The sequence below is a fragment of the Spermophilus citellus genome (genome assembly GCF_964194105.1).
Source record: "Spermophilus citellus genome assembly, chromosome: X".
Taxonomy (NCBI): Eukaryota; Metazoa; Chordata; class Mammalia; order Rodentia; family Sciuridae; genus Spermophilus; species Spermophilus citellus.
The window spans coordinates 41,599,441-41,624,658 of record NC_138190.1 but is presented as its reverse complement, the minus strand read 5'-3'; the positions used below and the strand labels follow the sequence as shown (position 1 = coordinate 41,624,658).

Below are 25,218 nucleotides of genomic sequence, written 5' to 3'. Positions count from 1 at the left end.
TAGTCGACCAACTCTCCTTTCTGAGAGGACTTAGCAGGGTCATGCTTTTCTCCCACCCCATTCCTTGTTCCATACTCACTGCAGTCGCTGTGTTGCTTCCCCAGAAGTTGACACCTCCAGCATAACTGGTAATGTTGAGCACTACAATGCCTTGCAGGTTTGGCAAGGAGATGGGTTCTCCATCACACTGAAAGGAAAGATAAGCTCTCATTAGCTGACTTTCAGATACCAATGTGAAGGGACATTTACAGAGATGGGAAAAGACTCTGTCTTCTCTTCATACTATTATTTGCTTATCCATACAATAGAAATCCATCTTTCTGCCTTTCTCCTATGAGCTGTGAGTGAGGATCACAGTTAAAGCTTGGTAATAACCAAGGATATAGTGGAAAGCTGATTTCCAAGGCCATGAGGTTTCCCTTCTCCATTGCCCAGGAAGGACCACTCCTTTTTCTACTAACCTCTAGATGCACTCGTTCTTCCAGTTTCCTGTAAGAGCGCTGCAGAAGTTCCTTGCTTCCCAGAAGGCCATACCATATCTTGTTCTTAAAGCGGCTGCTACAGGAAGACAAAGAAGAGAAAGATGGCCATAAGGTGAATAATACAAAGATTAATGGAGCCAAGGCATGGTGGTGCACACCCATCCCAGCGGGTCTGGAGGCTGAGGCAGGAGGACTGCAATTTCAAATCCAGCTTCAGCAATTTAGTGAGGCCCTAAGCAACTTAGTGACACCCTGTCTCAAAATAAAAAATAAAGAGGGCTGGGGATGTGGCTCAGTGGTTAAGTGCCCCTGGGTTCAATTCCTGGGTATCAAAAAAAAAAAAAAACTGGAGGGGCTGTTGGGATAGTGTAACTGGTGTTCTTATGCAAACACATGCAGGAATGAATCCCTGGGCTCCGTTGAAGCTTCAGTATCCTATTGATGAATAAATTTTCCACTTCTCCTTGCTGCTAAATATTGGTCCCGACTTGGAAGAAACAGGCTATATTTAGAAAGCAATACTCACCAAAATCCGTGAGCATAGCTGGCTGATACAAATCAGTTACCCTGGCATGTGCCATTCCAGGAGTGCAAAATTTCAGCGGCCTAGAATCAATTTTATATGAAACATCTGATTCTTGGACTGCAATTTTTTGAAGCAGTGACTTTTCTGACAAAGTGGAGAACTTTTCCAAATACCAGAACCTTATATTAAATACTTAATTCAGTGTCATAGAATAAGGCCAGGCTTAGTAAGGAGCTTTTAGATAGTGAGCCAGTGGAGAGAATATGAGACACGTAAGAAATTGGGAGACTCAAGATGGTGTTGGAAAGAACAGGGTCCTGCTGACTGTAGGACCTCTGATAAAAACAGGTAGGCAGCTATAGTCATAGTATTGCTTACTATGAGCTTTTAAAGTATAGCCACAGAAATGAGCTATCACATGAGCAACCACATGAGCAACCACAGGGGATGAGAGGTTTTTTTGTTTTTGTTTTTGTTTGGTACCAGGAGTACTTTACCACTGAGCTACATCCCCAGCCATTTTTTATATTGAGACAGGGTCTTGCTAAGTTGCTTAGAGCCTCCCTAATTTGCTAAGGCTGGCCTTGAACTTGCAAACCTCCTGCCTCATGTACCCAAATCACTGAGATTATAGTTGTGTGCCACCTTGCCCAGCGAGGGAATGAGTTGTGAAATGTAAGGCTAGCACAACCTTATTTGAACCCTATTTGAAGCCAAAAATTTTCTGGGCACTTTAGTTTACTCATCTATAAAATAGAGGTTTAATTATATGGGAATGTAAAGCACATAGAGAAACCAAAACAATTCTGGAAAAAAAAACAAAGCAAAGTTGGAGGACTTTCATCTTCCAACTTAAAAATTACAATAAGGCCACAGGTATCAAGGCAATTTGTTACTTGCACAGGATAGATACATAGATCAATGGAACACAAGAGTCCAGAAATAAACCATCATTACATATATGGTCAATTGTTTTATTTATTTATTTATTTATTTATTTATTTATTTATTTATTTATTTAGGTACCACAGGCACTTAATCACTGAGCCATATTGCCAGACCTTTTTAATATTTTATTTAGAGACAAGGTCTCGCTGAGTTGCTTAGGGCGTTGCTAAATTGCTGAGGCTGGCTTTGATCTCGTGATCCTCCTGCCCCAGCCTCCTGAGCTACTGGGGTCAATTGATTTTTGACAAAGATGCCAACACAATTCACTGGGGAAAGGATAGTTTTTTTTTTTTAAACATGGTGCTGGGATAACTGGATATCTTCATGCAAAAGGATGAATTTAGACCCCATCATAAAAAAAAAAAAAACCTCAAAGTGGATTATCGAACTCAATGTAAGAGCTAAAACAATGAAATTTTTAGAAGAAAACTTAGGAGCAAATTTTCAAGACCCTGAGTTAGGCAAATATTTCTTTGATATGGCATCAAAAGCATGGATCATAAAGGGAAAAAAATAAGGAATTGGACTTTATCAAAATTCAAAACTTTTAAAATTTAGAACATTTCACTAAGAAAATGAAAAGACAATCAATAGACTAGAAGAAACTATTTGTAAACCACCTATCAGATAAAATGCTTGTTCCTCACCCCTGGTCTGTTCTGAGACAGAGTTTCTAACAGCAATCGCAGGGGTCAGGTAGAGCGGTATGCCTCTTTTTATCTATAGTTTCAATTTATAAGGACTGTGAGGCTACCTTAGGGTATGTCTGAAGTAGAAATGTACCACAAAGTGCCAAGCAGGCCAATGCTAGATAGGGTGAAATCAACGGGTCTAGAAGAACCAGGTTAGGAATACCAAGAACAAATAGGGGGATCTTTGATATTTTGTAATCCTTCCAAACAAGAACAGAACTAAAATTCCTGTTACAATCTAGTTAAGCTCTCACAGGCAGAAAAAAAAAGATAAGAAATTTGCTAAATTGAGTCAATGTAATCTGTTCTCAATAATACTAACACAGGAAGCTATACTTATAGCAATTCACAGATTTAGACCATGATGAGAACTCCAAGTTCAGTAGGCCAGTGCAGTCATTACAGACCAGCCCAACATTTGGAGCAAGCTGAACAACTAGGCTAGTCTTGGGACCAGTGTATTTTACTTCCCAAGGAGCCCTTTCTTTCCGTTGCATGTCTGAGAGGTAAGGGACATATGTGTATTGTCATTGCGTGTTTGCATGTAGGAAGGGGAGGAGGGTTTTTCCCCCCTTACTTGTATTGTCCTGGATGTTCTTCTCTTCTGGTGTTGAACTCCAGAGAAATTTTAGCATCCAGCCCAATTCCAAAGTAGTTGTTCATGACACACTTTTCTTTGAAGCGTCTGAAATGAGCCAAGAAAAGGACAGAATGATGCAAGAAGGAAGTGATGCTGTCATTGGGTTGTAGACTTTATCTGCCTGATGGAAAATCACTGAGACAAGGCCTCTGCTGCATTAGGCACAATGCATAATGCCCTTGAGAGGCACATGTAGATGTTCTATTGTGTTAACAACCAGCCTGTCAGCTGTAAGAGAGGGTTCCCAGCCAGTTGGGAAGCATCAATGTGATTGGGGCTCAGTAAAAAAGTAACATTCATGATCTTACTCATCTTTGGAGGCCTCAAATATGAGTGACTCATATTTTCCAAATATAATAGAGGGAAAGAGAGTCATTGGCTTATTCTCATAATAAACTTTTGAGCATACCAGATACAAATGTATTATGGCAGTGAAGTCTGCACTATTGCTTTTAGTGACGTCTGACTTCTTTGTAATACTTTCATGTCAAAACGCAAAGTGACCACACCTTTGGAGGGCACAACTGATAAAAGAGGACACATATGCACTCACCCAAAACCCAAGTAGACTTTTGAGTTTCCTGTATCCATCTAGGGTGCCAACATCAAAACTAGTGGGGTGCTAGAGCCAGGTCATACCAGCTCATGTAAACTGATTATGCATATCCGTTCCCAACTCTACCTTCAATGACATTATATTAGTGGCTTGAAATAGGCCAGGATGGGAGGTTTATACCAAGATTAAATCAGTGCTTCCCTATCTCTGAGAGCTGTTTTTTAAACATTTGCTGGCATACTATGTATCAAAGCTCACTGGGTAGACATAAACTTAAACCAGTGGTGACATGGGGACTGTGAAAATTGGAGATAGGAATAAGAATTGTTTTCTTAAACAAATTGCTTAAGAAAACAAATAATTAACCCTCAACGTTATATGAAATCACATATAAGAGGTTGTGAGGGGAAAGGGGGGGGGGAAACAAGGGAGAGAACTGAACAACAACAGATGAGGTAGAGAGGGAAGATGGGAGGGGAGTGGAGGGGAGGGGGGATAGTAGGGGATAGGAAAGGCAGCAGAATACAACAGTCACTAATATGGTATTATGTAAAAATGTGAATGTGTAACTGATGTGATTCTGCAATTTGTATTTGGGGTAAAAATGGGAGTTCATAACTCACTTGAATCAAATGTATGAAAGATGATATGTCATGAGCTTTGTAATGTTTTGAACAACCAACAAAAAAAAAAAGAAAAAAAAAGAAAACAAATAATTTCTAGTTGTATCCTTTGGAGAATCTGAAAATAGATACAGTTCAGGTATTGGATCACAGATGATTTTTGTATTCGTTACTCAACCGAGCCAACATCCCTCATATGAGATTAGCCTTAGTCCTGAAATTGGACTTTCTCTAACTGATGTCTAATTGATCTTCTTTTTTATATTTGTTTAATTTTTTTAGTTGTCAATGGACTTTTATTTTTATTTACTTATACATGGTGCTGAGAATGGAACCCAGTGCCTCACAAATGCTAGGCAAGTGCTCCACCACTGAGCCACATCCCCAGACCCAACTGATCTTCTTAATGGAAGGCAAGATGAGAGAATGTGGAAGAATTTGGCTGCTGGTAATAGTCCAAAGGAGTAGGACTATTGAGACAGATGTCCTTAGATTTTCTACCTAGTCCCTTAGTGACTTCTTTAGTACTTCAACCATTTACGGTTAAAGGCAGCACTGGAAAAACAAGTCCTCTGAAATAACAACTAACATGTATTATGTGTTTCTAATAATAATAGTAACTGCTAACAATAACACTTAACTTTGAATGCCATGCACTGCTCAATGCAAGTATTTTTTCTGCAAGTACGTTTTATATATGAAAACAATAAATACAACAAACCTATGTTGCATGTTCTATTTATCTTCATTACATGTGAGGAACATGAGGATCACATTGGTTAAGCTACTGTGTCATCATACAACTAGTAAGTAGAGTTGGGAATTGACTCTATCCCTAGGCTGTGCTTTTAACCAGGAAGAAGACATCAAAAAGTAATTGGACTAGATACTTACATTGTTTCAGGTGTAAAATATAAGTGTTCCAAGTTAAGGTTATCTAGGTCTTCACTTTTGAGAGAAGGTATAGACGACAAAGTGCCATGACGAGAACCTAGACACAAAGGACATCTCTTTGGTGTCAGATGCAAACATTAGGAGCCTTTCTGCCTGCTTGTATTTGATCTTATTTTCCCTGTTGGGGGAGGGTCAAGCTCCATGACTTTCTCCTAAATAGCATGCAGTGTGCTCATTGCAAAGAGGATCCTCTTAGATAGACTGGGACTTTCACTGAGGGAATAGTAAGGCTGGTCTGCTTCTTTGTTGGCAGTGAAAACAGCCTCAAATCTCTGCTTTCATCAGTACAGCCTTTTCAAAGTGTGTAATGGGATCATTATTCTGGTCATTGACACATGAGATTTCATAGTATAAGGTTTCTGGAAAAGGGAGGGGGCTCTCTACTGCAGAGTAGGATTATGATTAAGAGGATGCATGAGGAACATATATTTATTCTTTGGAAACTAAATGACATGAAGAAGTCTAGAATAACAGAAGAAGAAGAGAAAGATCCTTACGATGTCTTGGGCTCATCTGGTTAAAATCCTCTGAGTCATAATCTTCCAGGAAGAGAGTTGATGCAAAGTTCTTAACTGATATTGTCTGTCTGCTTTCTTCATCCAGAACTATAGAGAAAACATGGAAGGAAGGAAGGGACGGAGGGAGGGAGGGAAAGAGGAATGGAAGGAAGGAAGAATAGAGGGAATGAGGATGGGTCACATTTATTGAGCATTTCTTTTGTTAGTTAATGCTAGTCAGTGTGTGTGTAGACAATAGACACTCCCATTTGACCATCATATCTCCTCCATGATGCCCTTTGTACTCCCTTTCCATTTTTCTCTTTTCTTTCTTTTTCTTCTTTGGTTTGGAGTGAGTTTCACTATGTTGTGCATGCTGGCACAATTCACCATCCTCCTGTGGTATGCACGCCTGTGCTCAGCTTGTCTTGTGCTATTGCCATGGCTTTCATAGCCATGTCTGAACTTTATCTTCCTGGTACTCTTTTTTGTCACCCATATACATGATTGTGAGTAGAAGCTTGGGACTAGGGAATTGGGGAGCAGGGTAGGAAACTCTCTGCTCTTCCACCTCCATTCTGTTAGTTTGTTTACTTACAGGACTTTTGTCTAGACTTGGGTCTCTAGGAGCATGCCACTCTTTTACTCAATTATCTCACCCATACCTAAAACACTTGGGATATCTCCTTCCTTTCCCCAGCCTATGTGTGGTACAGCTCAGGTGCTCAGCCTATGCCTTAGCTCATAGGTTCAATTCCTACCCTACTAGGGAAACTTGATTTGTCCCATAGCTACAAGCCAAACCTATAAATCTAACATATTGATAGAGCAGACGGAGCTTCAGTTGTGACAGAGTGGTGGGATGTTCAGATTAATCTGATCTTCATTTACTTGGAAACTAACTATAGAAATACAGGTGAACTGGCTGTTTAATTCATCCACAATGCATAAGGGAGACTTTCTTTATTCCTTATAAACATGACTGGGGTTTTGTGCCTACAGGTACCAAGGCAGGGGAAAGTACCAGGCTAAAAGTCAAAGGCCAGCCAAAAAGAATTCCTTGCTACTCAGTACTTCTGCTCAATTTCAGTAATTTAATTAGAACACGTTTGGTCTTTCACCATCTTCTGATCTGATTTTTAGAAGAATCATTGTGCTCTATATGTGTAATAAGGGTTATAATGCATTCCACTGTTGTCATGTATTTAAAAAAATAATAAAATCAATAAAAAAGAAAAATAATACTAATAGCTATTTAGGAGAAGACTTAAATAAAGCAATATACCATGTTCACAAAATAAACAAACAAATAAATAAATAAATAAAGCATGTGTGGAAGAAGTGGTCACCAAAATGTTAGGTGAAGAAATTGGGGGAGTTGAAAAGGTTTTCAAACTGAGTCAGAGATTGTATATTCTTCTGAGTCCTGGGTAATGGCAATCAATGTGAGGGCCATCAGAATTACTTTGAGGGCCTTATCTCTGATTAATACTTTGTCAGACATGCAGACATGAACACCATTTCCTGTTTAAATGAGTAACAGGTTTAAAACAAACAGGAGCACAGGTTGCATGACTAGGGGTGGGAGATAACAGAGCTTTGAGCCAGGTCTCTTAGCACCCGTAATTGTTTAACATTAGTGTTAGTTGACTGCCTGGGAGATAGGAGTAGCCAAAGTGGCAACTTATCATGACTGAAGCATTTCAAATTAGTACTCTGAGGACTGACTTTCAATACAATATGAATGCAGAATCTAATCAAATTTAGGTAGTGAGGTCAGATAGCAAACCCAGAATGAGGGAAACCAATCGACCATCCATTGGAACCTTCTCTTTCCCCTACTTCAGTCATCAAAACCCCAGGCCCCATACCTTGTTCAACCTGGAATATGATGAGCTTCAAGGATTTCTGGAGATTCTGGGCCTTTGTGGCCAGCTCCAACTTGTACTTGGCTATGTGGTCTACTTGAGGGACGAAGGGCTTTCCATCTGCCTTGCCACCATCTGTGTATACTGTAGCACTTTTCTCAACAGAGGTAGCTGCTGCCTCCTCAGCCAGGACATCAATCAGGACACTGAGCTTATCATACATTAAGTCGCTCTATAAAGAGAGGAAGGAAATGGCTCATTGTTATGAGGGACCAGAGACTGACAGGACAGAATAAGGAGTTAGGGTAGGGGTAGGGGGAGAGATGACAAAATGTAGTAGTTTTCTGAGCATAGAAAAATCACATATGAGGAGATCAAACATATGGGGAAAGAAATACAGGGCTAGATATGATGAGATACCCAAAGGGTATTGGGGGGAATCAAACATGCATCATTTGTTTCTGAGCAACCTCAGGCATCAATGTATGTTTCCAAGTCTTTCTTGAGCCAGACTGGCCTATAAAATGATGTATAACATGGAAAACTTTAGGAAAGATAAACATTTCTGGATGGCATGTTCATGGGCATGCTCATGTGGATGTGGATGGTCTCTGCACGGGTGTTGCTAGCTGCTTTTGTATGAGTGTATGCTTGAAGATATACATTTGCTGCAGGATTTATTATTTTGATTCCTAGCTTCATAACTTAATAGTTTATGATGTGAAGCAAATTACTTAACCTCTTTATTCCTTTATATTCTAGGGCAGCTGTCAGGTTTCAATAAATTAATACATTAAGAGCTCTTAGAACAGTCTCTGGCAAGAATAAGTGCAACGTAAGTGTTAGCTATTGTTGTTACAGAGGTTAATGCAGGCATGATTCTAGTGTGTGTTTATATGTGCTTATTTTCAAGTATGTTCTGGTATATATACTTAGTGCACAGTTGTGTCTAGTTGTGAGCAGATGTTTGGCATATGCTAGGTATACAGCATGTGTGTATGCATGCATATGCCATTCTTTATTTGGCAAAACATGGAGGGTGACAAGTTTGAACCCTCCCCATCAGGAAGGCTCAACAGTTGCCCTTCCTTGTTTTTCTTTTACAATTCCCAGTAAGAGGCACGTTTGCTTTGTTTAAAAAAAATCTGAAATACTGCCATTTTAATATGTAATCAACATAAAATTATTGATGAGTTATTTTTACATTCCTTTTCTCCATGATTTTTATTACACATATCAATTGTACAAATTCATGGATTTTACTGTGACATTTCCATATATGCATATATCATGTATTGATCATGTCCTCCCTCCCTTCTGTTCTCTCTCACCTTCCTCTCCCTCCCTCTTCCCCCCAGTCCCTGTCTCATTCAAGGAACCCTTATATGCTGTTGATGGTAATGTAAATTAATACAGCCACTATGGAAACAGTATGGAGGTTTCTCAAAAAAAAGTAGAAATCCCATATGATCCAGCTATCCCACTCCCTATTTTTATTATGGCACTGTTTATAGTAGCTAGGATATATAATTAGCTGAGGTGTTCTTCAACAGGTGAATGGATAAATAAAATATGGTCTATATACACAATGGTGTATTATTCAGTCATAAAAAAGAATGAAATAATGTCATTTTCAGGAAAATGAATGGAACCAGAGGACATCATGTTAAGGGAATAAGTCAGGCACAGAAAAACAAGTATCATATATTTTGTCACATTTGCTTTCATTGTAAAAGGGGTCCCTGGCTCCACAAAAATGGAGGACAAAAAGACAAAAGGAAAAGAGACTTACCTTCAAAATCACAGACTGTACTGCTGTGTTGTTCTGCTTTATCTGACTCCAGGCCTTTACAATATCTTCCACAAAATCTTCCACTGCTGAGCACAAGAATCTGGAAAGAAGATAGAAGGCATGATGTGACATGGACCATGCAGTCCAGAGCCCTATCTTCCATCTTTTTCTCTCTCTTTCCTCATCTCTTCTCCCTTTCTCCCTGTCTTTTTCTCTCCAACCTTCCCCCCTTTACTGCTCCTCCCATATATATGGTAAAATATGCTCCACTTCCACTTCAGTTCAGTTTCAAACCACTTTCCAAATGAAGTATCTAAGGCAGGTTGACTAGGATTTTTTAGTCCTAATTCTGCATTTCCAAAATAGAGCATTTATTTGGTTCAAGTTAGGTTAGGTTTTTGCCCTGGTTCAATCAGCTCTGATTCAAGGGCCTCAGTAATAAAGTATAAACATAATGACATCAGGAGGGCTCTCCCTGTGGGGACTAGTTTGCAAAGGAGAGTGTGATAGCTTGAGTATGAACCGGGGAAGAATGAATGACTGACATATTTGAGAGGAGGAATGTGTTGCTCAGGTTATGAAAGAGCAGCTATAAGTAGGTAGGTACTATAGAGATCTTTCCCAGTGTCAAAGATGGAAAACATGGTATATGAGCTGTTGAATGGTCTAGAGTGTTGCATTTCCCTCCTGTTACCTTCCTTCCAAATACCTGGCTTGCAGTTTTGTGCTTTTGGAGTGGCTGGACCTCTCAACCCAATAGTATCTTATTTTCTTAAACTTTGTATTCAGGAGGTTTGAGTTGGGAGAGATCCAATTAGGAAATACAATTCCACACTTTCCTTGGCCTCAACAACCCAGGGTATCAAAATGAGCCCTGTGTATGTCCTTGGAAGAGTCTGTGAGGGGCAAAATTACCCCTAAAGAACCAGAGAGAAAGGAATACTGACCTGGTTGCAATGATCATCTCTGTGGGGAACTTGGCCCTCAGGACTTTGTTCAACTCGGTGGTTGCAGATTCTACGTGTTGGATGGCAGCAGTCTAGGGGAGGAAACAAGTATAGAGCCCTGAAGTCTTAGCACTGTGTCCTAGCATGCTGCCCATCCTCACCCACCCCATAGCCTAATTATTTCTTCCTGACTCTTGTGAACAACTCAACTGCCTTTCTGGAAATAATCACAATCAAAGAATTCTTGTTGAAGGTCCCCAGAGATAATTGTGGCTCTTCAGTCATTCTAAAAATAAGAGATATATTCTGTGTCTTCTTATTTAAATTAGTCATCAGAAACTCAGATGAAGATTCTTCAGATACATTTCTATACTCCTCCTATGTTCAGGAGCCCTAGGTTTCTGTGATACACAGGTACTCAAAGAACCATAGGGAAAATGCTAGGTGCCCTGAAATCCAGGAAATGGTGGAGAAAAGATGGCAGAAGGGAGTTAGGTGTTGAGTCCCGACTTCCTTATAACACAAAAAGGAGGTAGTGAAGGAAAAGCAGGATTGAGAGGTGGGTGACAAAATGAATGCTCTAAGACTCAATATTACAAACTCTGAGATCTGGAGAGACTGGAGGATAGGTTATCAGAATAGAAATGTGTGCAGAGTTCTCCAACCCTGAACCCAGACCAGGGTGGGGGCAAAGGGGAGGGGCCACAGAGAGAGAAAGAGGGAGCAGAAAAACTCTTAAGCTCACCCACTTCAAAACATTTGGAAAGGCAAGTAAAATTTCAAGTGTGGTGGGAATGGCAGTGTCCTTGAAGCAGATAACAACTTAAAACCAAATCATGAAAAGGAAGCTGTGCTGGGGGGTCTGCAGCCATTTTGTGGAGCCCTCAGTCAACCAGTCACCCCTTTCAATCCAGACAGCTGCAGATTAAACCCAGGAAGTCCTGTGCAGACACCTCTTCAGAATCTGGCTAGAAAGAACTTCTAGAGGAATTGCTGCTGCTGAGACCCCCCTCCCCCTCATGCAAACAAAGGGAGTAGGTGGAGCAGACCTGCATGGGGAAATGCACCTAATCCAGTACTCTACTCAGCCTCCTTGTGGCCTGGGCAGAGGTGGAAAGGTCTGCACAGCTTCCATGGACCCCAGGAAAAATGGAGAAGCAAGGCAACTTTGACCCCAAGCAGAGAAAAGTGGATCCATTAGAAATCACCAGTCCTAGCTCCTGAGAGTGGGAGGAAGCACCATGGGAAGACGAGGGACTGTCCCCTTGATCATAGGACTGTACCAAAGGGAAGCTGCCTGAATATCCAGTAACATAGATATCCAGTTTCCAGATGGTGGCAATGGGCAGAAGGCTACTAGGAGAAGTTGCATGAGTATCACAGGATACTAAAGTGGCAGGCACCCACAACCATAGCCAGAGGGAGGTCAGCTAAGGGGGAACATTGCCTGATCCAAGGCAGCAAGGAGTGACTGCTCCCAGCCTGACCCATGGGCACAACTAGCCAGTGAAGGGCCATTATTTGGACGCTGGCTAAACCTTGCATCGGAGGAAATCAACGCCCGCTGTTCACAACCTGGGGCATTGGAAACTAGAACTCAAGTGAACCACTTGAGTCCCTTTACTACAAGACCTCAGAGAGCAGTGTTAGCTGGGGGAATACTTCTATACCACAGAAAACCCAGAGAAAATCCACACATCCACAACCAGAGGGCCTATGCTTGTACACAGCCACCAGGCAAGTTACCACCATGAAAAGCATCCTAGAGAGGGGAGCAGGTATATAGTGACCCATAGCAATCACAGGGACACTCCAGAGCCTGCATCCTGAACTCTTGCATACAATAGAAACAGCTAAGCCTCTGTATAGTCAGCTACAGGCCCCTTAACTGACAAACCACAACCAGCTGATGGGAGGCCCATAGCAATTAGGGAAGTGGCTCCTCTGCTCCTGAAACACTGGAGGGATCCATAGCCAAAGATCTATGCATATCTGCTAAATAAGCAAACTCCAATGAAGCCAAAGTCAAGATTCAATAAGAATTTTATTCACCTTGTTATGGTTTACTATAAATAATTCTAATGTGAACTTTGATCATATATATCACTCTTTAACTTGATTGATAGTTGTTACCCTAGTAGCCAATATTGAACCTACATTGACTGCATTTCTCCTAATTGTTTAAACCATCAATTGGAATCAATCTATCTTTGATTTCTGAGCTCTAGTTTATACTTGCTCCTCTTACCACCTATTCATCCTCTTACATTATCTGCTACTATCTCAAATACCCACCATTCATCTTTTTCTCCTTTATACCTTGGTGTGTATTATTTTGTATCTTTTCTTTTTCCTTCCTTCTTTCTTTCTTCCTTCCTTCCTCCCTCCCTCCCTTCTTCCATCCATTCATCCTTTCTTTCTTCCTCTCTTTTTTTGCCCAATATTTCTTCTTCCTCCCTTTCAGCTCTCAAATGTTATAGCAATTTTAATGTATTTAATAACTAATTGTTCATCTTATTTCAGAAACTTGATACAAGTTTATACCTGAATTACAGGAACAGTGGAGAACAATATCAACAAGTTTTTCACTTTTCATAAGGCCGAATAGTAGTACATGCCTTGACTCTGAAGTGATTGTATGTAGTAAATAGGATTTAGTGGTATCTCTCAAAGTGGTGCCAAAATTGGGATGAGCACAGGTCACACACTGAGTTGAAGTATCATATCTAGATATTCACCCAACCTAGAGTTCTTAAGAGAAAGAATTTAAGAAAGTAGTTCTTAAGTACACAAAGTAGTTCCTTGCTCAAAAGAAGTGATAACTATCCCAGTAGATGACTGAAAAAAATGAAAAAAGCAAGAAAACAAACCACCCAAAACATTGCATAATGCCTAAACAACTGACTCCATCAACAGCACAGTGTAGGAAATGTCAGGGAAAGAATTTAGAAAGTTATAATTAAAATGTTCAATAAGCTAAAAGAAGACATATGGAGTAAAATTAGAGAAAAATACAAGGAATGAAAGATCACTTCAATAAAGAGATAGCTATTCTCAAAAAGAACTAAAGAGAAATACTTAAAATGATTCAATGAACTAAATTAAAAATTCAATGGAAAGCTTCACCAATACATGAGGCCATTTTGAAGATAGGTTTTCAGGTCTCAGAGTCAAAGTGTATAATCATGAAAATAAAGTTGACCATGAAGATAGTAAGAGACTGTCACCAGACTATCCAAGAAATCTGGGATAACATCAAGAGGCCAAATTTAAGAATCATCAGGGTAGATGAAGGCTCTGAAATATAAGCTAAAGGAACACACAAACATTTCAGTGAAATAATATCAGAAGATTTTACAAACCTTAAGAATGAGATAGAAATTCAAATACAAGAGGCATATAGGACTCCAAATATACAAAATCTCAATACACCCACTCTAAGACATATTATAATGAAGATGCCTAACATGCAGAATAAGGATATAATTTTTTAAAGCAGCAGGAGAAAGATGGCTGGTCACACTTAGAGGTAAGCCAATCCTGATTTCAATTGATTTCTCAACCCAGACCCTAAAAGCCAGGAGGCCTTGGAATAATATATATGAGGCTCTAAAAGAAAATACAGTTGCCAACCAAGAATACTATATCCAGCAAACTTAAGCTTCAAAAGTGAAAATAAAATAAAACCCTTCCAGGTTGGGGATGTGGCTCAAGCAGTATCTCGCTCACCTGGCATGTGCGGGGCACTGGGTTTGATCCTCAGCACCACATAAAAAATAAAATAAAGATGTTATGTCCACCAAAAACTAAAAAATAAATATTAAAAAATTCTCTCTCTCTCTCTCTCTCTCTCTCAAAAAAAATAAATAAAACCCTTCCATGAAAAACAGAAGCTAAAAGAATTCGTTACAAGAAAGCTGGATTATAGAACATACCTAATGAATGGTTTCATGAAGAAGAAATGAAAAATAAAAATGAAAACCATGATAGAGATGAATTAAACTACAAGAATAGTCAATTAAAGAAGAATCAAGTCCAATTTTAAACATTATAAATACATCAAAATGGCCATTTTGGTACCAATACCATTCCATTTTTGTTACTATAGCTCAGTTGGTTAATTTAAGGTCTGGTATTTTGATGCCTCCTGCATCACTTTCCAAGGCTACTCTGGGCCTCTTATTTTTCCAAATGAATTTTATGACTGATTTCTCTATTTCTATGAATAATGTCATTGGGATTTTAATAGGAATTGCATTAAATCTGTATAGAACTTTTGCTAGTGCAGCCATTTTGTCAATATCAATTCTGCCTATCTGAGAACATGAAAGATCTTTCTACTTCTAAGGTCTTCTTCAATTTCTTTCCTTAGTGTTCTATAGTTTTCATTGTAGAAGTCTTTCACCTCTTTTGTTAGATTGATTCCCAAATATTTTATTATTACTTTTTTGAGGCTATAGTGAATGGGATAGTTTTCCTAATTTATCTTTCAGTTGATTCATCATTGGTGTATAGGAACACAATTGATTTGTGTGTATAAATTTTATATCATGCTACTTGTTTCAATTCATTTATGAGTTCTAGAAGGTTTCTGGCAGAGTTTTATGGGTCTTCTAAATATAAAATCTTGTCATTGGCAAATAGGGATAGTTTGAGCTCTTCTTTTCCTATTTGTATCTTTTTAATTTCTTTCCTCTGTCTAATTGATCTGGCTAGAGTTTCAAGGAGTATGTTGAATAGAAGTAGAGGAAAGAGGGGTGGGAAGGAGAGGGAGGGGGCAGGGGAGTAGCAAGGATGGTGGAATGTGATGGACATCATTATCCAAAGTACATGTATGAAGACACGAATTGCGTGTCAACATATTTTATATACAACCAGAGATATGAAAAATTGTGGTATATATGTGTAATAAGAATTGTAATGCATTCTGCTGTCATTTAAAAAAAGAAGTGGTGAAAGAGGGCATACCTGTCTTGTTCCAGCTTTTAGAGGGAATGCTTTCAATTTTTTTTTCCATTTAGAATGTTGGCCTTGGGTTTAGCATATATAGCTTTTAAACATTGAGGTATGTTCCTACTATTCCTAGTTTTCTAGTGTTTTGAATACAAAGGGGTGCTGTATTTTGTCCCATGATTTTTCTGCATCTATTGAGATAATCATGTGATTCTTGTCTTTAAGTCTATTGATGTGATAAATTGTGTTTATCGATTTCTGTATGTTAAACCAAACTTGCATCTCTGGGATGAATCATAGTGGACTATCTTTTTGGTTTTTGTTCTAATTACTTATACATGGCAGTAGAATGTATTTTGACACATCATATATATGTAAGTGGAGTATAATGTCTCATTCATCTGGTTGTACATGATATAGAGTTACACAGTTCATGTAATCATATATGCACATAGGATAATAATGTCTGATTCATTCTACTATCATTCATACCCCCATACCCCCCTCCCCTCCATTTGCTCCCCTCTGTCTAGTCCAAAATAACTCTATTCTTCCATTGCTTATTGTGAATTAGCATTTGCATATCAGAGAAAACATCTGGCCTTTGGTTCTTTGGAATTGGCTTATTTTGCTTAGCATAATATTTTCCAGTTCCATCCATTAACCAGCAAATGCCATAATTTTATTCTTCTTTAAGGCTGAGTAATATTCTATTGTGTATATATATCACAGATTTTTTTTACCATTCATCTGTTGAAGGGCACTAGGTTGGTTCCATAGTTTAGCTATTGTGAATTGAGCTCCTATAAACATTGATATGGCTGCATCATTGTAGTATGCTGATTTTAGTCCTTGGGGTATAAACCTAGGAGTGGGATGACTGGGTCATATGGTGGGTCCATTCCAAGTTTTATGAGGACTCTTCATACTGTTTCCATATTGGTTGCACCAATTTGCAGTCCCACCAGCAATGTATGAGTGTGCCTTTCCCCGCACATTCTCACCAACACTTATTGTTGCTTATATTCTTGATGATTGCCATTCTGACTGAAGTGAGATGAAATCTTAGAGTAGTTTTGATTTGCATTTCTATAATTGTTAGAGATGTTGAAAATTTTTTCATATATTTGTTGATTGGTTGTATGTCCTCTTCTATGAAGTATCTATTCAGTTCCTTAGTCCATTTATTAATTGGGATATTTGGTTTTTTGGTGTTAATTTTTTTTGAGTTCTTTACATATCCTAGAGATTAATGCTCTATCTGAGGTGTGTGGTAATGTTTTTTTCCCATTCTGTAGGCTCTCTCTTCACATTATTGATTGTGTACTTTGCTGTGAAGAAGCTTTTTAGTTTATTGATTCTTATCCCATTTATTGATTCTTGATTTTATTTCTTATGTTTAGGAGTCTTGTTAAGGAAATCAGTTCCTAAGCTGACATGGTAGAAATTTGGGCCTACTTTTTCTTCCATTAGGTGCAGGGTCTCTGTTCTAGTGCCTAAGTCTTTGATCCACTTTGAGTTGATTTTTGTGCAGGGTGAGAGATAGGGGCTTAATTTCGTTTTGCTACATATGGATTTCCAGTTTTCCCAGCACCATTTGTTGAAGAGGCTATCTTTTTTTCCAATGTATGTTTATGGTGCCTTTGTCTAGTATGAGATAGCTGTATTTATGTGGGTTGTCTCTGTGTCTTCTATTCTGTACTATTGGTCTATATATCTTTTTGGTGCCAATACCATGTCATTTTTGTTACTATGGCTCTGTATTATAATTTAGGGTCTGGTATTATGATACCTCCCACTTCACTCTTCTTGCTAAGGATTCCTTTGGCTATTCTGGATATCCTATTTTTCCAATGAATTTCATGATTGCTTTTTTATTTCTATGAAGACTATCATTGGGATTTTAATAGGAATTGCATTAAATTCTAATTATTTTGCTAGTATAGTCATTTTGACAATGTTAATTCTGCCTATCCAAGTGTGTGGGAGATCTTTCTATTTTCTAAGGTTTTCTTCAATTTCTTTCTTTAGTTTTCTGTAGTTTTCATTCTAGAGGTCTTTCACTTCTTTTGTTAGAATGATTCCCAAAGATTTTGTTTTATTTTTTGAGGCTATTGTGACTAGGGTAGTTTTTCTAATTTCTCTTTCAGTGGATTCATCACTGATGTATAGGAACACATTTAATTTATGGGTGTTAATTTTATATCCTTTTACTTTGCTGAATTCATTTATAAATTCTAGAATTTTCTGGTAGAGTTTTCTGGGTCTTCTAAATATAAAATTTTGAAATCCAAAATAGGAAAATTTTGAGCTCTTCTTTTTCTGTTTGTATCCCTTTAATTTCTTTCCTTTGCTTAATTGCTCTAGGTATATGTATGATTGCACATATGGTGCAATGCTATATTGTGTACAACCAGAGAAATGAAAAGTTGTGCTGCAATTGTGTACAATGAATCAAAATCATTCTGCTGTCATATAAACATAATTTTAAAAAGAGATAATGGACTGGTGGAACCATGTAAGGAGTGAAAGGACTGGAGTAGTTATTATCCTTGAACTTAAAACATATGTTTCCCAGAATGAATTTGTGAGTATATATAAATATTCTCTGTATGCTCTCTTTAATCTCTCTTAGGCACCAAGTATTAAGAGTTATAATGACACTTGAAGAAAATATCTTAGCCCTGGCATTGATATAAATCTTGCTTTGCCATTCACCAAAGTTTTTTTAACAGTATGTTTTTTTACAGTATGTTTTATGCAATTTCGAATCAAGAAAAATTTGTACTTCTGTTTAAAAAAATGGTGAAAGAGGGCATCCCTGTCTTGTTTCAGGTTTTAGAGGGGATACTTTCAATTTTTTTCTCCATCTAGAATGAGGTTGGCCTTGAGTATAGCATATATAGCTTTTAAATGTTGAGATATATTCCTACTATCCCTAGTTTTTCTAGTGTTTTGAATATGAAGGGGTGCTATATTTTGTCCCATGCTTTTTCTGCATCTATTGAGATAATCACACGATTTTTGTCTTTAAGTCTATTGATGTGATGAATTACATTTATTGATTTCTGTTTGTTGAAGCAAACCTGCATCCCTGGGATGAATCCAATTTGATCATGGTACACTACCTTTTTAGGATATTTTTAATGCAATTTGCCAGTATTTTACTGAGAATTTTTGCATCTATGTTCATCACAGATACTGGTCTGAAGTTTTGTTTCCTTGATATATCTCTGTCTGGTTTTGGGATCAGGGTGATACTAACTTTATGAAACGAGTTTGGAAGTTTCCCCTCCTTTTCTATGTCATGGAATAATTTGAGGAGGATTGGTGTTTGAAGTTCTGGTAGAAGTTGGCTGAGAATCTATCTAGTCCTGGGTTTTTTATTTATTTATTTATTTATTTATTTATTTATTTATTTATTTTGTTGGTAGAATTTTGATGGTGTCTTTAGTGTCATTGCTTGAAATTGATCTGTTTAAATTTTCTGTCTTCCTGACCAAGAGTCCTCAGGAAACTTGAAATGAAACCACCGTTTGATTCAGTTATCCCACCCTTCAGTATATACTCAGAGGACTTAACATCAGCATATTACAGTGACTCAGCCACATCAATGTTTATAGTAGTTAAAATCACAATAAGTAAGCTTGGAACCAAGCTAGGTGCCCTTCAACAGATGAATGGATAATAAAAGTGTGATATGTATATACACAATGGAATATTACTCAGCCATAAAAAAGAATGAAATTATGGCATTTGCCAGGAAATGGATGGAACTGGAGAATATCATGCTAAGTGAAATGAGCTAACACCCCTCCCCCCAAAAAGGACAAATGTCATCTCTGATATATAGATGCTAATACATAATAAGGGAGGAGGAGGGAAGAATAGGAAGTTCATGGGATTAGACAATGGGTAATGGAGGGAAGGGATAGGGTGGGCATATGAAAGAGTAGAATGAATAAGACATGACTTTGCTATATTCATATATGAATACACCACCAGTGAAACTCCACATCATGTATAACCACAAGAGTGGGATCCTAATTAGAATAAGTTATACACCATGTATGTATACAAGTCAAATATAATCTACTGTCATGTATAATGAAAAAGAACAACAAAAAATACACCAACATTGACATTGGTGATTCTTTCTGTGGTGTGTTCATTTTCAATACATTCTTATTTTTCTTTGGCTTAGAATTTTCTTTTTTCGACTCTTATTTTTATAAAATATTATTTTTCCAAACTATTAAATTGGATTATTTGCTAATAAACTCTTAGTCCTTTTATGGTTTACTAAAGAAAAAAAATAAATGCATCAAAATGGCATGAAATAAAGAATATCTGTCTAATGCCAAGTGCAGGGCACATGCCTATAATCCCAGCAGGTCAGGAGGCTGAGGTAGGAGGATCATGAGTTCAAAGCCAGCCTCAGCAAAAGCGAGGCACTGAGCAACTCAGTGAGACCTTGTCTCTAAATAAAATGGAAAAAAGGGCTGGGGATATGGCTCAATGGTTGAGTGGTACCAAAAAAAAAAAAAGTCTCTCTGTAACAACAATGAATGTAAATGATCTAAACTCTTTAATCAAAAGACAAAGGTTGGCAGATCAGATTTTAAAAAAAGACCCAACAATATGCTGTTAGGAAGAGACTCAACTCACAGGCAGACATGCGCAGACTGAAGGTGAAAGGATAAGAAAAGGCATATCATGCAAATGGTACTCCTAAATAAGCAAGAGGAACTATTCTCATATAAGTCAAAGTGGGTGTCAAACCAAAATTAATGAGAAGAGACAAAGAAGGTCAGTTCATACTGCTTAAGGGGAATGTCCAACAACAAGATATAATGATTTTAAATATTTATTCACCCCAAAATGGTGCATCTATGGACATAAAACAAACTTTTTCTCAATATGAAGAATCAAATATACCATGATACAATAATCCTGGGTGACTGCATCACTAGATTGATCATCTAGACATAAACAAAGATTCTACAGGACTCAAAAATACAATTAATGATATGGAGCTAACAGATATCTACAGAATATTTCATCCATTCAGGACTGAATTCACTTTCTTCTTGGCAGTGCATGGAATCTTTTCTAAAATAGATTGTATTTTAGGTCACAAAGCAAATCTTAGCAAATACAAAAAAAAAAGAGAGATAAAACCTTGCATTCTATCAAATCATAATGGGATGAAATTATAAATCAATGATAATATATAAAACAGAAACCACTCTAACATCTGGAGATTAATTGATGTGCTTTTGAATTATGAATGGATAGCAAAACAAATCAGGGAAAATATTAAAAATTTGTCTTTAGAAGTAAATGAGACTAGTAATACAACATATCAAAATGTTTGGTACTATATGAAGGCAGTTCTCCGAGGAAAGTTTAGCACTGAGTTTATACATCCAAAGAATAGAAAGATACCAAAAATAATCTAGCATTATGTCTCAAGGCCCTAGAAAAAGAACAAACCAATACCAAAATCAGTAGAAGACAAGAAAAAAATCACAGCTGAAATCAATGAAATAGAGAAAAAAAATACAAAGGATCCATAAAACAAAGAGTTAGTCTTTTGAAAGGATAAATAAGATTGATAAACCCCTAGGCAAATTAACTAAAATAAAAGAAGACTCACATAAATAAATGCAGAGATGAAAAAGGAAATATCACCACAGATACCACTGAGATCCAGAAGATCATCAAAAATTCTTTCTAAATTCATACGCAATTAAGCTAGAAAATCTGAACTTATTGACAAATTCTTAGAGATATGACCTATCCAAAATGAACCAGGAGATACAGAAACTTAAACATTTCAGTATCAAGTAATAAAATTGAAGCAGACATCAATATCCTTCCAAGAATGAAAGCTCAGGTCTGAATGGATTTTCAGCCAAATTCTACCAGACCTTTAAAGAAAAACTAATATCGATCCTTAAATTATTCCACAAAAATGAAAATGAGGGAACAATGCAGAACTCATTCTCTGGAGCCAGTATCACACTAGTAACCAATGCAGGCTAAGACATATCAAGGAAAGAAATCTTCAGGCCAATATCACTGATGAACATAAATGCAAAACTACTTAATAAAATATTGGCAAACAGCATGTATTAAAAAGATAGTGAACCATAATCAAGTGGGGTTCATCCTAGGGATAAAAGATCAAAGTGCAGCCTCTTCATGTTTAAAACACTAGAGAAACTAGGGATACAAGGAACTTAACTGAACATCATAAAGGCTCTATATGAGAACCCCAACCAGTAACATACAGAATGGAGAAAAACTGAGAGCATTCCCTCTAAACACAGGAACAAGACAAGGATGCCCACTTTGGTCACTTTTGTTCAACATACTCCTTGAAATTCCAGCCAGAGCAATCAGACAGGAGGAGAAATTTAAAGGAATACCAACAGGATAAGAAGAGCTCAGATTCTCTCTGTTTGCACATGACATGACCCCATATTTAGAAGATGCTCCAAAAAAACTCAACTAGAAGACTTCTAGACCTGACAAGTTCATTCAGCAAGGTAGCATGATGAACATACATTAATCAGTTGCTTTCCTATATTCCAATAATGAATCTGCTGAAAATGAAATTAGAAAATCTATTCCATTCAGAATAAACTAAAAAGAAAAAAACATCTTGGGAATAAATCTAACAAATGAGGTGAAAGAACTCTATGAGGAAAACTATAGAACACTAAAGAAGGAAATCTAAGTAGACCTTAGAAGATGGAAAGACCTCCCATGTTCTTAGATAGGCTGAATTACTATTGTCAAAATGGCCATACTATCAAAAGCATTATTCAGATTCAATGCATTACCCATCAAAATAGCAATGGCATTCTTCACAGAGCTACAAAAAAACAGCTCTGAAATTAATTTGGAAATATAAGAGACCCAGAATAGCCACAGCAATCTTTAGTGAGAGGAGGGAAGTTAGAGGCTTCACACTATTGGACCTCAAATTATATTACAGAGCTGTAGTAACAAAAACAGCATGGTACTGGCACCAAAAGAGGCATGGGATCCAGTGGAACAGAATAGAAAGCACAGAGATAAACTCATTTAGATTTCATCTCACTCTAGTTAGAATGGTGATTATCAAGAAAAAAATAATAATTTAATGTTGGTGAGGATATTGGGTAATAGATTCATACATTGTTGGTGGGACTTCAAATTAGTGCAACCACTCTCAAAAGTGGTGTGGCGATACTTCAAAAATCTAGGAATGTGGGATGGGGATAAACCCTCATCAAAACAGTTATTTCATATTAGACACTGGAGAAAAAATAGCCTCTTTAACAAATGGCTCTGGGAAAACTAGAGATCTACATATAAAAGAATGAGGCTAGATCCTTCTCTCTCACCCTGCACAAAACCCAACTCAAAGTGGACCAAAGACCTAGGAATTAGAGAAATTCTGCAACTGCTAGAAGAAAATATAGGTCTAACACTCCAACAAGTTGGCACAGGAACCACCTTCCTTAATAAAACTCCTAAAGTGCAAGAAATAAAACCAAAAATCAATAAATGGAATGGCATCCAATTATACAGCTTCTGCACAGCAAACGAACCAAGAGCATGAAGAGAGAGCCTACTGAATAGGAAAAGATCTTTGCTACCTGCTCCTCAGATAGGGCATTAATATCCAGAATATACAAAGAACTAAAAAATATTAACACCCAAAATACAAACAACCCAATCAATAAATGGGCAAAAGAACTAAACATATGCTTCTCATATAGCCAGGGCAGTGGCACACGCTTGTAATCCCAGCGGCTCAGGAGGCTGAAGCAGGAGGATCCCAAGTTCAAAGTCAGTCTCAGCAAATTAGTAAGGTCCTAAGTAACTCAATGAGACCCTGTCTCTAAATAAAATATGAAAAAGGGCTGGGAATATGGCTCAGTTATTAAATTCCCCAGGGTTTAATAAAAAAAAATAAGAAAAGGTTAACAAACATGAAAAAATGTTCGATTTCTCTAGCAATCAGGAAAATGCAAATCAAAACTACATTGAGCCAGGCACCATAGTGCATGCCAGTATCCCAGAGGCTCAAGAGGCTGAGGCAGGAGGATTGCAAGTTCAAAGCCAGCTTCAGCAACAGCAAAGTACTAAGAAACTCACTGACACTTTGTCACTAAATTAAAAAAAATTAACATATATATATGTATATATATATACATATGTATACATATATATACATATATATATGTATACATATGTATATATATATACATATACATATATATATATAAATTTTAAAAAATGGGGCTGAGGATGGGGCTCAGTGGTAGAGTGCCTCTGAGTTCAATCATCCCAGTACCAAAAAAAAAACAAAAGAAAAAAAAAACCTACATATAGATTTCATCTCACTCTAGTTAGAATGGCGATTATCAAGAAAAAAATAATAATTTAATGTGGTGAGGATATCGGGTAATAGATTCATACATTGTTGGTGGGACTTCAAATTAGTGCAACCACTCTCAAAAGTGGTGTGGCAATACTTCAAAAATCTAGGAATGTGGGCTGGGGATGTGGCTCAAGCGGTAGCGTGCTTGCCTGGCATGTGCGGAGCACGGGGTTCAATCCTCAGCACCACATAAAAATTTTAAAAAATAAAGATGTTGTGTCCACCGAAAACTAAAAAATAAATATTAAAAAATTCTCTCTCTCTCTCTCTCTCTCTCTCTCTCTCTCTAAAAAAAAAAAAAAATCTAGGAATGCAACCACTATATGCCTCAGCCATCCCTTTCCAGGATATGTATCCAAAAGATAAAAAAATCAGCATCCTACAGTGACACAACCACATTAATATGCACAGCAGCACAATTCACAATAGTCAAGCTATGGAACCAACTTAGGTGCCCTCTACAGATGAATGGATAAAGAAAATGTAGTATATATACACAATGGAATATTACTCAGCCATAAAGAATAATGAAAGTCTGGCATTTGATGGTAAATGAAAGGAACTGGACAATGTGATTCTAAGTAAATAAACCAGTTCCCAAAAGTCAAAGGTCAAATGCTTTCTCTAATACGTGGAAGCTAATACACAATAAGGGGTGGAGAGAAAGAGAGAGAGAGAGAAAGAGAGAGAGAGAGGAAAAAGGGAAGAGGGGGTCCATTAAAATAGAAGAAAGATAAGTAGAATAGCTAGAAGTGATTGAAGGGGGAGGAAGGAGGGACAGGAAAAGGGAAGAATAGTGGAATAAATCAAACTGAAATTTCATATGTGCAAACATTAATAAATTGGATCCTATAAGACATGAATCAAAAATAAACTATAAATTACAGAAAAATCAGTAGAGTAGAGGGAGGAGAGTAGGAAGGGGGACAGAACTGGGAAATTAGTGCATATTATATTCCATGCTTTTGTGATTATATGAAAATGTCTCCTAATGTTATATATAACTAAAAAGAATAAATAAAAATTTTAAAAAGAAACTCATATGAAGGAGATACTGTTTGTTTCACATGAATTATCTCATATTACATAGCTAGAAAATATAGAGTTGGGATTCAAATCTACATATTTTCAATGCCAGAGCATCACCTCTTAAATCTTGATTTTACTAATAATAACAGCATCCACTTATATAGTACTGAGTATGTGCTGGCTATGTTCCAAGCTATGTGTATATGTAATTTTTCATGTAATCCCAATGACCACCCTACATACCCATTTCACAGAGGAGAACACTGAGGCA

The 25,218-nt window shown here is 37.4% G+C and overlaps 1 protein-coding gene across 1 annotated transcript in view; it reads right to left on the bottom strand.

The window, feature by feature from the left end:
* The window catches only part of DGKK (diacylglycerol kinase kappa), a gene marked incomplete at both ends in the record, with an annotated part of 129,827 nt that overhangs the window by 12,265 nt on the left and 92,344 nt on the right, over positions 1 to 25,218 (bottom strand). The window contains 8 exons of the mRNA XM_081277903.1: positions 80 to 187; positions 462 to 558; positions 3,226 to 3,333; positions 5,362 to 5,458; positions 5,919 to 6,026; positions 7,790 to 8,018; positions 9,579 to 9,678; positions 10,526 to 10,617. Coding sequence (XP_081134029.1) covers positions 80 to 187; positions 462 to 558; positions 3,226 to 3,333; positions 5,362 to 5,458; positions 5,919 to 6,026; positions 7,790 to 8,018; positions 9,579 to 9,678; positions 10,526 to 10,617 — 939 coding nt within the window. The remainder of the gene's footprint in view (positions 1 to 79; positions 188 to 461; positions 559 to 3,225; positions 3,334 to 5,361; positions 5,459 to 5,918; positions 6,027 to 7,789; positions 8,019 to 9,578; positions 9,679 to 10,525; positions 10,618 to 25,218) is intronic.